Source organism: Ailuropoda melanoleuca, chromosome 4, assembly GCF_002007445.2.
Source record: "Ailuropoda melanoleuca isolate Jingjing chromosome 4, ASM200744v2, whole genome shotgun sequence".
Taxonomy (NCBI): Eukaryota; Metazoa; Chordata; class Mammalia; order Carnivora; family Ursidae; genus Ailuropoda; species Ailuropoda melanoleuca.
In genome coordinates this window covers 125,919,855-125,932,860 of record NC_048221.1, presented here as the reverse complement: position 1 = coordinate 125,932,860, position 13,006 = coordinate 125,919,855, and the positions used below count along the sequence as shown (strand labels likewise).

Below are 13,006 nucleotides of genomic sequence, written 5' to 3'. Positions count from 1 at the left end.
GTCCATGTTTTTCCATTTGGCCCATGCCTAAACTATAAAAGAAAATTATAGCTATCTCCTCCAAGCTGCCAAGCTATGATGAAATGTGGTAATAACCATACTATTTCCATTCCATGGGAGCGTATGATTATAAGAATAAGCTTAAATATTCTATTTATAGCAAAGATATGAGCTAAGGTCTAAGATATTCACGGACACTTAGTAACTAAAGGAAAAGACTGCATAATACAATCTTAGACATGTAACAACCAACACTACTACCCAAGAAGCATGCTCTCAAATTTCTAACAATGTGCTGTCATCTGAATGGCCACTTCTAGAACTGACTTCTGTTTTAAGGATGGGGTACCCATATTGACAAAGGTATTTTGTTAACTGTAAGGCAAGTATTATTCAAATGTACTGGTATGGTTAATACTGGTTGATGTTACAGCAACTTTTTATGTAAGCATTTTATTCATTCAACCAACACAATGAACCTTGGTTTCCATATCTGTAAAATGGAGTTTCCTACCTTCAGTGAGTTGTTAACATTCAATAAATGACAGCACTCTAAAAATTTCCCTTGATGGCTAAGCACTGGACTGTTGCATTAAGAATACAAAAAGCTCCCTGTTCTTAAGAAGCTTGGTCCCTGTGACCACCTACCACCAAACAATTCTTGATACAGTTCAACTGCTGATTTGTTTTCTGGTATCAAATAAGAAGGGAAAGTTTAAGAGAAAACATTGACGTGTTTTACAAAAAGTTACAAGTTTATTTATTCATATAACATATTCTAACATGTATCAAAGTTTCAAGCAGGTCCTTTTGAATCTCGAATAAGAAATTACAACATTCAGCTTTAATTAAAAATAAGAAAAGGGTGATGGTGGTCATTTATGGGTTTTAGTCTAAAATGAAAATGCAGAAAATGTTTATTTTGGTGGATCTGTGTTGATGCCATATTTCTCCTTGAGAAGCTTCAACTGCTCCTCCTTCTTTTTTGTGTCCATCTTCTGAAATGCCTGAAATATGATAAGCACCAAAGTTAACAGTTACTGATCTGTAGTCAAATGAAATTTCACCAACAGCACCAGTGAGATAGGAACTCACAGTATACTCTAACCCCTCATGGTACACTACTTAACATGGGCTCCCCATGCACTGAGGACTGTGGCTAATACTTACCCTGTTAGCATTATAGTACAAAACCACCAGGTATCTGTTACAAACATTGAATCCAGAAAGGTGATCACATGCATTCTTGGCGTCAAAGATGTCTTCATAGACCACATAAGCTGTTCCTCTAGTTTCGGGTGTGTTCCCCCTGCAGAGTGAAATCAGACTTAATTAAAATACACATTTACCTGAGTTAGGAAAGATGCTGGGTTTGAGGTCAGATGTTAAGGACAGTAACTACCATGACTTCCAGACTTTGACGAAACCACAGATGGGAGGCCTTCTGGCCAAGCATCTGCAATTTCATATTGTTGGAGCATTCCCTGGGATTGCAGCTTTCTAGAAGTTTGCTGTGGCCAAACCAAGAAAGAAGGATATGCAGATTTCTACAGAAATTATGATTCCGTAAGAGATTCTGAGGAGACGAAAAAGGCTGGTATCTTTCAGAGTGCAAAGTGATTTTGGAATGTAAAGAATTTCTTTGGGTTGAGTTCCATGGAAATTCATCACTGACCTGTATTCCTGAACTATGAAACAGGATTGTTGAGCTATGGAATAGTTTCTCTTTATAAATAAACAATAAATACTGTGGAAAAAAATACACATTTACCCGAGCACTGATAGTTGAATAACAGAACTGTCTTTTAAACCACTAACCACAAAAGATTAAATACATAGCTGGAGTTCAAGTATTTTGAGATCAACCTGAACACTGTTAGAGGAAATAAGCATTACGGATAGGTATGCTGGATAAGCCTACTGTTTCTTGAATTAAGGTTAATTTTTGTTTTCTTTTTTAAGTAAAAGAGCTACAGGTTAAACTTGCTGTCAGGACTACTACTACAGCTACCAAAGCACTAGCAGCAAAGAACTAGCTTGAAACTTTGTCCCAGTCTTCATGTTTACTGTTCTAGTCTTTCCTACTTCTCACACTAAGAACTCACTCTCAGTCTTTATTTCCTTCGAAGATTGTATTTGAGAGAGAGCCGCGTGCACGCGTGTGTAACGGGGGGGGGGGCACATGTGCAGGGGAAGAGAGAGAGGGAGAAGCAGACTCCCCAATGAGCAGGAAGACCAACTGGGCCTTAATCCTAGGACCTGGAGATCATGACCTGAGCCGAAGGCAGACACTTAACTGACTGAGCCATCCAGGCGCCCCCAATTCTCAGTTGTAAGCTGGAAAGTACAGTATTTAGGAGTGATGGCTCCTATCAGTCAGCAATGTCTAGAATGAGGTTTTTCCTACTGCACGTTTATGCAACAGAACCAATACTTAAATTATTTATCACATTATTACCTGGTAACTAGTCTGTTGTTTCTAAAGATTTTAATTTTCTCCCTCATTCTAACTTTGTTTTAAGCAATCTCTACACCTAACATGGGGCTAGAACTCAAAGCCCCAAGATCAACAGTCATGAGCTCCACTAACTGAGCCAGCCAGGCGCCCCTCCCTAACTCTAATTTTAGTTTCAGTTAAAGACAATACAGTCTTCATCAATGCAGGAAACAAATGTTTCTGAGCAGTATTTTACTAAGGTTTATCAAATCCATAAAAATAAAACCTATTTGTGTCTGTAGATGGGGGTGGGGTGGAAGCCCCTATGAAGAAGATGGCAAAATTATAAATGATGTCTAGGAAAACAGCCAACCATTATCCTTTATGGCCAGGAAAGGATGTAAAGAGTTAACGTGGTTTCTCCCACTTAGAAGATTCACTGCTTTTCTAAAACGTGGTACGGTCAACTCTCAACTTTTCATACACTCATTTTTAATAATATATGCACTCCCATGCATTACACAGCCCTGTTTGGCTTGGGAGAAGGGTCCAGCTTTGGCCAAGGCAGGTGGGAGGGAGTGATCTGCCTTGTGGGTGGGGTTATCTGCCAGCCAGGGGAGAGTGCTGCAAGGTGGCTAGAAGTGGAAGCTGGACTTCGATTGTGGATATGGAGCTGCTTCTTGTGTAGGTTTTCCTTGCCACCTCCTCTCTTCACCTCACCAGCTTCCTTCCTCAGGGAGGTAGGGAAGTGTGAAGAGCAACAAACTGCAGGCAGCAGATGGCCATGTGCTTGTCAGTGGGGGCAGTGGGCACAGGTCCCACTCAACTTATGCTCCCAGTGTGATAAAGATGGACCCCTCCATCTGTGTTCTAGCCACCCAGTGCCAACTGTGGAATAAGGTTTAAGACCGTGGACTGCCTCTCCATCTGTCATAGTCCCCGCACAGGGTCAAGCAAAGGTAGCAGGCCATGGGAAGGGGAGGTACCTGTTAAAATTTGATCCAGGACAAGATTACAACGTTGGGCCCTGGTCAGAGCTTATGCTTCCTGTAAAGGGGGATGGGAGAGGTATGGGGTGCTGGGGTGGTCAGAGTGCCAGTGTCCTTGAATGCTTACAAGCTGTCAGGCTGAATGGGCCCAATGAGGGACTTTATAATATTCTTTACTGTCTGGGAACAGTCTAACAACTTTTGGACATTTTTTTCTTTAAGTTTATTTATTTATTTAAGTAATCTCTACACCCAACATGGAGCTCAGACCCCACGATCAAGAATTGCGTGCTTGGGTGCCTGGGTAGCTCAATCCGTGAAGCGTCTGCCTTCAGCCCGGGTCATGATCCCAGGATCCTGGGATGGAGCCCCAAGTCCAGTCGGGTTCCCTGCTCAGAGGGGAGTCTGCTTCTTCCTCTCCCTCTGCCCTTCCCCCCTCTTGTGCTTTCTCTCGTTCTCTCACTTTCTCTCAAATAAATAAAATCTTAAAAAAAAAAAAGAGAATCGAGCGCTCTTCCTGCCGAGCCAGCTTGACACCCCAACTCTTGGACTTTTGACTTTTAATTTTCAAGAATGCATTAGCTTAAAAAAATTTTTTTTAATTAAAAAAAAATAATGCATTAGCTTTGAAAGTTGGGGATTACCCAAAGAAAAAAACACAGTGCCCCAGAGATTTTGCCAAAAAGCCTACCTATTTCTCCTTTGGAATAAAAACATAAAGAACTTAATATTTTAGTTCTTATTAACTGGGCAAGAAAGGTCTTATATTTCATTTTTCTCTCACAGCACCATGCACACAAGTGCTAATAAACATGAAAAATGGAGATCTACTCTCTCCCACCAATTCTCTTTCTCCTGGAAGCTTAAAAAAAAAAAAAATCAAAACAAAAGTATCTCTTCCTCTTACATCTTCTTAGCAACTAGATCAGGGATGGGTACCAACCCCATTTTAAAGATTCTCATCTCCAAGTGTGCTAGCTGCTAATTATCAATCTAGTATCTTAACCATATTGTACCTTCAATTTCTGGAAGTATGTAACCGGTACCTACTGTATGGTAGGCAATGAGGCAACATTTTCTTGATTGGTGGAAAACCTCAGAGTAGGAATAAGAAAACCTAATCATGTGCATTAACCTCTCTCAGCTTCAGCGGCTTCATATGTCTAACAGCCGTATCAGGATCTCTCACATGCCTGATGCCTTCCGTGTTTTAGTAATCAAGAGGTAAAAGATATGAAAGGGCTTTAAAAAGTTCAAAGCACTGTCTGCCAGGAAGGGTGACCACTCATCCCAGTTTGCCCAAGACTGTCCAGGATTTAGCACTGAAAGTTCATGTCCCAGAAAACCCCTTGGTCCTGGGCCAACTGGGAAGGTTGGTCACCCTAGTTCTAGGTGCCAAATATGTGATAAAGCATGATCACAGCTAGGGAACAAAAAAAGTGTTTCTCAATCTATAATTTGGACCCAAATTCCTGCTTTTATGAATTTATTCAACAAATATATATTGTGTTCTTTCTGTATGACAGGCACTGGAAACAGAATAGTGAAAAAGACAAACATGTTCTCTCCCTTCAAGGAACTTTATCCAAGTGAAGAAAGATAAATACAGATGAGAAATATTATAAAGGAAGTAGACAGCTGTGACAGAGATTACTGGGAGGACAAGGATGACTTAGTGCTAGGGTGGTCAGGATAAACTAAACCTCTTTGAAAAGGTGACGCTGAAGTGGAGACCTGAAGAATGAGGAGCCAGGTAGGAGATGAGCCAGGTGAAAACCATTCCCAGTGGAGGGACCAGAGTACAAAGGTCCTGAGCTACTTTGCACCCTTCTAAAGATGCCACTGGTTGATTATCTACCTGGGCTCTCTGAAACACTAACTTCACTGATGTAAGCATCTCTTGTGTACTAGCAATAAATTTTATAACACTTTCAGAAGTCAGTCACAACCATTTTCTGTATTATTCATTTACTTATATACAGGGGGTGTTTAACATGTATCAGGCACAAAAGCTATCATCCCAAAATGAAAAGAATATATAATACCTGTCCTGGAGGAGCTCACAGGCTGGCAAGAGAGACAAATATACAGACAACAGCAAAATCGTGTGTTAAAAGATGTTCATAGAAGGTGCTGTGGGAGCATAGAAGGGTGGTTAATGCACACTGGGAAGGAAATACTTCATGACAAAGTGCTTTCACAGGTATGATCTAGTTTGATCCTTACCAAAATTCTTTTAAGACAGGTTATGAAGACTATGTTTTATAAATAACTGAAGCTCAGAGGGATTAAATATTTTGCCCAGTTATATATGACTAGAAGATGTCCAGCTAGTATTTGAACTTAGGTCTTACATCCAATTCAATAAATTTATCCTGCTGCCTCCATGTTAAAAGCTGAAAGGCACAGTCTATCTAGATTATCTTACATGTGAGGGAACAGAAAACCCAAAAGCTGGACAACTTGTCTAGGGTTGCAGGGCCTGAAGCAGAATCTTATCTTCTGCTCTCCAAGTCAGGGGACCTCTATATACTATTCTTTTATGTTTAGAACAGGGTTTCTTAACCTAGGTTTCCTGTACCCACTGAAATCATATGCAAAATGTTTTGTGTATTGTTCTGTGAAAAGGGTCCAAAGCCTTTATCAAATACTCAAAAGGACTGAGACTTCCTAAAGAGGATGGCTGGTCTGTAACACTTCATTTCCATCCCTACTTGAGTACCAATGATGATGTATTGCTAGCACTTGGTTTACTTTCTGAAAGGAAAGTGATGATTTAAACGGAGAATCTCTCAAGATCTCACAGAATTCTAAAAGCCAAGAAGAAGCTCTCAGGTCACAAAAGAAAATTTATTAAGAAAGAGATATTCAGGGGTGCTGGCTGGCTCAGTAGAAGTGTATGCCTTGTGAGTTTGAGCCCCTGTGTTAGGTTATTAATAATAATAATAATAATAATAATAATGATGATAAACTTTAAAAAATTTTCCCAGATGAACTCTGAGGTAAGTGGCCCATTTATTCTAATTAGAGTCTCACTAGCTATGGATCTGTGTAGTGTAAATATTCAACTTAGAACCAGAGATTTTATCACTAAATAGTTGTGTGAAGCTAGAAAAGTACTTGTACTCCCTGGGCCTTGGTAGTCTCACCTGTTAAACAGACAATTATCGGGGTGCCTGGGTGGCTCAGTCGGTTGTCTGACCTTTGGTTTCAGCTCAGGTCATGGTCTCAGGGTCTTGGGACTGAGCTCTGCGTTGGGCTCTGTGCTCAGCAAGGAGTCTGCTTGGGATTCTCTCTCTCTCCCCTTACCCCTCCCTGTTCCCACGCTCGCTTGTGCTCTCTCTCAAATAAATAAATCTTTAAACAAAACAAAACAGACAAGTATCACCTCCACACAGGGTTGTAGTGTTGGTGATATAAATAAAAGCACCTATTACAACAAATGACATTTTGTAGATGTTCAATAAATATCATCTAAATATATGAACCCCAGTTTTTAGATTTAATTAAAACCTGAACTCATGTTGCAATTATTCTCCCATATACTTTTAAATCTTCATTAGAAAAAATAATAAAAAAATAAATCTTCAAAAGAAAGTCGTAGTTGGGAAAAAAAATCATTTTTCTCAGTTACTTGTATACCTCCTTACTCAGTTTATTCAGAAATTCCAGAGTCAGTAAAGTAGACAGGAGAGAAAATTTGAGTTAATGCATATAAAAAACAAAGTATCATATCTGATTTTACAAATAATAGTTATGCAATAAATGTTGCTTCTTTCTTTTCCCACCCATTCCCCTCAAACCATTCATTACTACTTCATGCTTCCCCTACTTTCACTACCACTATTCTTGGCTCTCACTGAGCTTGATCAGGAAGGTCTCATTTTTTTCCATACAAAAAAAATCTCATCTCCCAGATTTCAATCCATTTAGTCTCTAGGCTCTTGGTTAGGCCTTGCTGTCAGCTATAATTCTGAGATTATACAATCATTTTCTTGAAAAAACATTTCAAAAGTCTCAGCAAGACTCACACTCGGATTTGACGAATAGGTCCGTATTTCCCAAATATATCATACATTTCTTCAGCTGTGATTTTGTATGGCAAATTTCTTATATATAAAATCCGATTTACTTCAGGTGGAAGGCGAATCTAAAATGAGAAATATGTACTATTATTGTAATCAGAGGCAGGAGTGCCACCACCTAAAAAAAATTTCTCATAATAAATCCTCACAGTAAAAACAAACAAAAAACCCCACATAATAGTCAAGAATAAGAATTATTTTTTAAAAAATTATAATCTGATATTCCTGAAAATGGCATGCTTTTCAGAAAAACAACTGGGCACTAGTTTTAGGGAGGAGTATTAGTAGGAACTAGTAAGGGGCTACTATAAAACCCAGGCTTCCAGTCACTGCAGTTAAACAAGGATTTCCAACCTCATTTAAAAGTCCTCAATGCCTCAGACATATATGGGAGTGAAGGGAACTGTTCCTGTTTCCTAGACAATAAAACTCCCATTGACAACTCTTATGTGGTCTTTTCAAGAAACTGTTATATCAACGATTATCTTCTCTCTTTTGAATTTACAGTCTTTCCTTCATCACTGGCTTCTATTCCTTAGGTAAGCAGCTGCTGATATCCTGGCAATTGTCATCCAAAACAAAACAGTCATTTATATCCCTCTTCCTTCTTTCAAAAATATTCACTGAGCACCTTCTTTATGCACCTATCAGGCTAGGTATTAGGATTACACAGTGAAGGAAAAAAACAAGGTTTCTGCCTTCCCTGAATTTTATCAGCTCTCTACTTACTATCCTATTTTGCTTTTTTCTTTTCTTTCAGTCAAGCATCTGGAAAGATAGTCTATACTCACTTACCTCATAATCTTTAGTTCACTGACACTCACTAACCTACCACAACCCAGCTTCCAGCCCAGCACTGATGAAAATACTTTTATGCTAAGACATTTTTTTTAAAAAATCTTATAAAAAGATTTAACAAACCTTATAAAAGCAGTGGGGAGGGGCAGTGGGGAGGGACAAAAGGAGAGAATCTCAAGTAGACTCCGTGCTGAGCACAGAGCCCAACATGGGGCTGGATCCCACAAACCCAAGATCAAGACCTCAGCCGAAACCAAGAGTGGGACGCTTAACCGTTGGAGCCACCCAGGCAACCTGGCATTAAGACCTTTTAATTTCAGTGTTCAATTTTCATCACACCTAACTTCTGAGGTTTCTGCTCTGGCTAGTTCTTCTCACTCTTCTTTGCCATTAAAATATGCTCTTCCACAGTTTTACTTTTAGATTCCTTTTTGACCCTTTGTATACTCTCCTTAATTCTATACTCTCTTTGATCTCTTAACCACACACATGGTTTCCAAAGTTGGTGAATCTCAAATATATATCTCCCAACAAGAGTTCACTCCTATGTTCTTATTAACATATTCAATTACATACTGGATATTAATTTGCTCAACAACTATTAAACTGGCAGCTTTTTAAGGCACTAAGCTAAGTGTTGTATAAAAGGAAAAAAAGGATACTTATTCCCTGCTCTCAAACTAGTAGTTTTAACAAAAGGTCAACAAGTACAATAAAGTTTTAGATTTAAGATTTCAGACTGAGTTCAAATAGACAATCAACACTTACAATTATAACACACCTCTCTCCTAAATCTGCTTTCTCAACTCTATAAAACACTGTATCATACTTTCTCTTCATTCCTCAAACCTTACCACCACTCCCTCTAACATCTCAGTTGGGCTGTAACCTCTTCCCTGCCTATCCCAGGAGTTGATCTTGCCTCTTACTTACTGAAGAAAATATATATGACCAAATGGTAAGTACCTTATATTCATGTCACTAAACCCACCAATCTAAATTTATCCATATTCACCCCCCCCATTATCATTTACTCGAAACCTTCACTCTTGAACTTACCTCATCTTTCTCACACATCATCAATCTCCCACTCTACCGGATCATTCTCACGACATACAAATACACCTTATATCACACATCTTAAAACAGGAAAAAGTCAACTATCATCCAATCTCTCTACTCCCTATTTACATGAAAACTTGTGTAAAGAGCTGTCTCCATTTTCTTAACTTCCATCCTCTTTTCATCCTACTGCAACCAAGTTTTCATCCACTGAAATGATCATCATCAAGGTCACCAAAATTCTGCAGCTCACCATGTCCAATTTTGTCTTCATTATCCTATACCTCTCAGCCTTACAGCTCACCTACCTCTTTTTATTCAGAGTTTTTCTTAGGTTTCTATAATACCCCATTCTCTAACATTAGAATGTAAACAGAAGGGCTTTTTGTTTCATTCACTGTTGTATCCCCAATACGTAGACTAGTGTTAGGCACACAATAGGTGTTCAGTAAATTTAACTTTTGAATTGTTTCCTATCTCACAATTCTGGTATATAGTAGGTGCTCAAACATATTAAGACATTGATGAAGGATCCAAAAAGCTCCGTGACTTGAGAATCCCAGGCTCTGGTTACCTGTGAGCTATTAGATTATTCACTGGGGACTCGTCTGTGCTACTGACTTTCGGGCGAAGATCCTGTTGCCAGGTCGTAGGTGCAGATCAAGCAACAAACGCTGTAGGGCTAACACTATGACTGACACCAGAATAAGAGACCGAGGGAACTCTCAAAACGGTGGAGGCGGAACCGTGGCTCAAAACGCATCTGTAAGGATGGGGCCAGGATGGAACTCCCAGCGATAAGACAGTAAATTCTGGGCTACTTTGGCCTGGGAAACCGAGGAGGGGCAAAATACACAGTTCCACGCCGTTAAGAAAGTCCAGCAGCGAGATCCTCCCCCCCACCCCTTCTGCAGAAGGCCAGATACTCACGTTCGCCCTCTTGGCCGCTTGCATCGCCATCTTGGCGGGCTGATATGGTTACTGCAGCAAACACTGGAATTCCTCCGGACGCCTCCGGAGCCCGTTCCACTGGACCGCAACACACCGTCAACTCCAGGACATCAATATCCAACCTCCGCCGGAAGCTTTACAACACCCCGGATTATCGCCGTCTCACGCCGAGACGTGCTGACGTAATATCCCCTTCCGAAAAGGCGCCGGGGCGAAACGATCCTGAAACGAAAAAGAGGCCGAAAAATGAAAGGCGAGGATTCGGGGCGTTTTTACGAGCTGCGCACCGGAAAGGGCGGGACCTGAGCGTAAGAAGGGGCGGTGTTCCTGTCGGGGCGGCCCTGACCAAAGGATGCTGGCCAGAGGGGGCGGGGACTAGGAGAGCCGGAGGAGGTGAGGCTGCGCCCAGGTGGGGTGCGGGAGAAGGCGGGGCGTGGTGCGGGCCGGACTCTGCGGCGCGTACGGCCGGAGCAGGGGGCTGATGGGTGGGCCCCGGCCTCGGGTGTTGCGCAGAGGGGAGCCTAAAGGGTTGTGGCACGTCGTGTGGTGCAGAGGCCGTTCCTGTACCCGGAACCCCCGGCCCTAGAGCAGCCCGAGTGGAGTACCCACTGTTCGGGCCTTTGCTGTGATCCCTGTGACGATGGCGGTCGCGACTCCCACCCCACCCCCGCCCAGAAGGCCCCAGTCCACTGTCTGGGGCCGCCACAGTGAGAAGGCCACCCTTCAAATCTACTCTTTATTTCCTTAGATCGGCTTTACACGGATCAGTAGGCGAGGCCAGGGGAGGGCCAGTGGGTTACAGGGTGGCCTGGAGTAGGCCTGGTCTCCTTCCTGGGTACCATGGACTTTCTCCCGTTTGTCCTGGGAAAGCCTTCTTCATTGCGGCAGTTCCAGGACGATTTTGCCCACGTTCTTGTTACTCTCCATGTATGCATGGGCCTCCTGGATTGCAGTCACGGGGTAGACTCTGTCCAACACTGGCAGTAGACGTTGGGGGCTCTCCGTGGAGAAGTGGGGCAGGATTTGTTTTGTGAAAGCCTCCACCAGCCTTTGCTTGTACTTAAGATGAGGAAAAGGAGACCATCAGTCTAGACAGAGACTTTACCTTGCCTCTCCCTATCCTGCTTAGCCTTTGTGCGCTCTTTGAAATGTGGACACATCTGAAAATGCACACAGGGGGTACCTAACCCCTTCCCTACCAGCATGTATGTGTGTACCCCCAAATGTATAACCTCTCCTCTGTATCAGAGAAAGACTGAATCGTGTTCTGTAATCAGTGGCACTGACAACAGGATTGTTCATAAAGGCTAAAGCAGGAGGTGGCCACAGACAGGACTTCTTTAGGCTCAGTTCAAAAGGGATGTTTAAGCTGTTATCCCACAGGTGTGAAACCCTAGGTGGGGAAACATTCCCCAGTCTGGCACCTGCTAGAGTACCACACAGAAGATTTCAGTAACATAATCTGTTCAAGGTAGAGCCTTAACTAACCTTATTCACCTTTCTTACCACACTGAAAAGAGTTCTGTCTTTGAAGACAACATCTTGGTACTATTAGAAATACATTTCCTAATATTGTCAATGCTTTGTTCATTTTGTTAGAAAGTTTAAATAATATGTGAAGGATTAGCTACCTTCTTCCCAAGATGTTGAGACTTCTACTGACCAGTTTTAATTAGTTCTATGAAAATGGTTATTTACCCATGGGCAGGGGGCACGTTTCTACATAGGCTAACATAAGATGTGTCAGATCTTCCTTTCTTGGATCTACGTAAACCCACCACACTTTTGTGGGTAATAATTACATGTTTTCTTTTCACTTATCATTCACCTTTTTATCTCTAGATCTCAGCAGAGTGGTGATCAGACTTCCTCGTTTAAAAAGTAGCTTTGAAAATAGAGGTCCACTGACGTCAGTTCCTCCCATCAGACCATAGAGAATCCAGCGACCGTCAAGAGCCAGGCAGTTGACGTTTTTCTCCCAGAAGGATCCACCTATGCAGTCTAGAATAAGGTTGACTCCAGCACCTTTCACATGAAATACAGATTTGTAGTGCTCGTCAGACACAGAAGGCTTTGTGCAAAGTAAGATTCCATGGTATATTAGTGAATATATGGGTATATATATAAAGGTGCAAGTGGTAAATCTATAGGTTGGAACTAGGAACACTGCTCATAGAAACATTGTTGTAGATGGAGTTTAGGTAGCTAAACTCTATCATACATGTGTGCTATAGTTCATCTTTTATGATCCCTAGCCACAGCAAGAGGGAAATGGGGCAACATCATGACCTGGTATCTCTCTTGATCCCCATGTAAGTACAGAACCCAATGGCAATCAGGCATGAATGAGAAAACAACAGGGAAGATCCACCCAGTCTACAGGGCAGGCGGTTCACATCTAAATTATGAAGTGTCTGCACTGGGTTATCTGATTCGTAGTTTTACAAGCTTTCGTTTCATGTCTCCTTTTTAACTCACGTGGAAAAATGGAAAGGGATGAGCCAAAAATACACAGATTTGGCTTTGGAATACAGAGGCTCACCCATTTAGAGAGCTACCATCCTAACCCTACTCTGACCACACTAAGCTCCTGTTAACTCATTGCAGAGTGACTTGGATAATTCCAGTCCAACTCTCTGTGACTCATCTGATTTCTAAAATGTGTGTGAATGATGTCACTTACA

The 13,006-nt window shown here is 41.6% G+C and overlaps 2 protein-coding genes across 2 annotated transcripts in view; both read right to left on the bottom strand.

The window, feature by feature from the left end:
* Positions 1-734: 734 nt before the first annotated feature.
* The window catches only part of SF3B6 (splicing factor 3b subunit 6), a 16,239-nt gene continuing 3,967 nt past the window's right edge, over positions 735-13,006 (bottom strand). The window contains exons 2-5 of the mRNA XM_002913799.4: positions 10,302-10,544; positions 7,458-7,576; positions 1,171-1,309; positions 735-1,007 (exon numbers count right to left, since the gene is read on the bottom strand). Coding sequence (XP_002913845.1) covers positions 918-1,007; positions 1,171-1,309; positions 7,458-7,576; positions 10,302-10,331 — 378 coding nt within the window. The 5' untranslated portion in view covers positions 10,332-10,544 and the 3' untranslated portion in view covers positions 735-917. The remainder of the gene's footprint in view (positions 1,008-1,170; positions 1,310-7,457; positions 7,577-10,301; positions 10,545-13,006) is intronic.
* The window catches only part of TP53I3 (tumor protein p53 inducible protein 3), a 5,927-nt gene continuing 3,965 nt past the window's right edge, over positions 11,045-13,006 (bottom strand). The window contains exons 5-6 of the mRNA XM_002913798.4: positions 12,151-12,347; positions 11,045-11,381 (exon numbers count right to left, since the gene is read on the bottom strand). Of these exons, the coding sequence (XP_002913844.1) occupies positions 11,199-11,381; positions 12,151-12,347 (380 nt within the window). The 3' untranslated portion in view covers positions 11,045-11,198. The remainder of the gene's footprint in view (positions 11,382-12,150; positions 12,348-13,006) is intronic.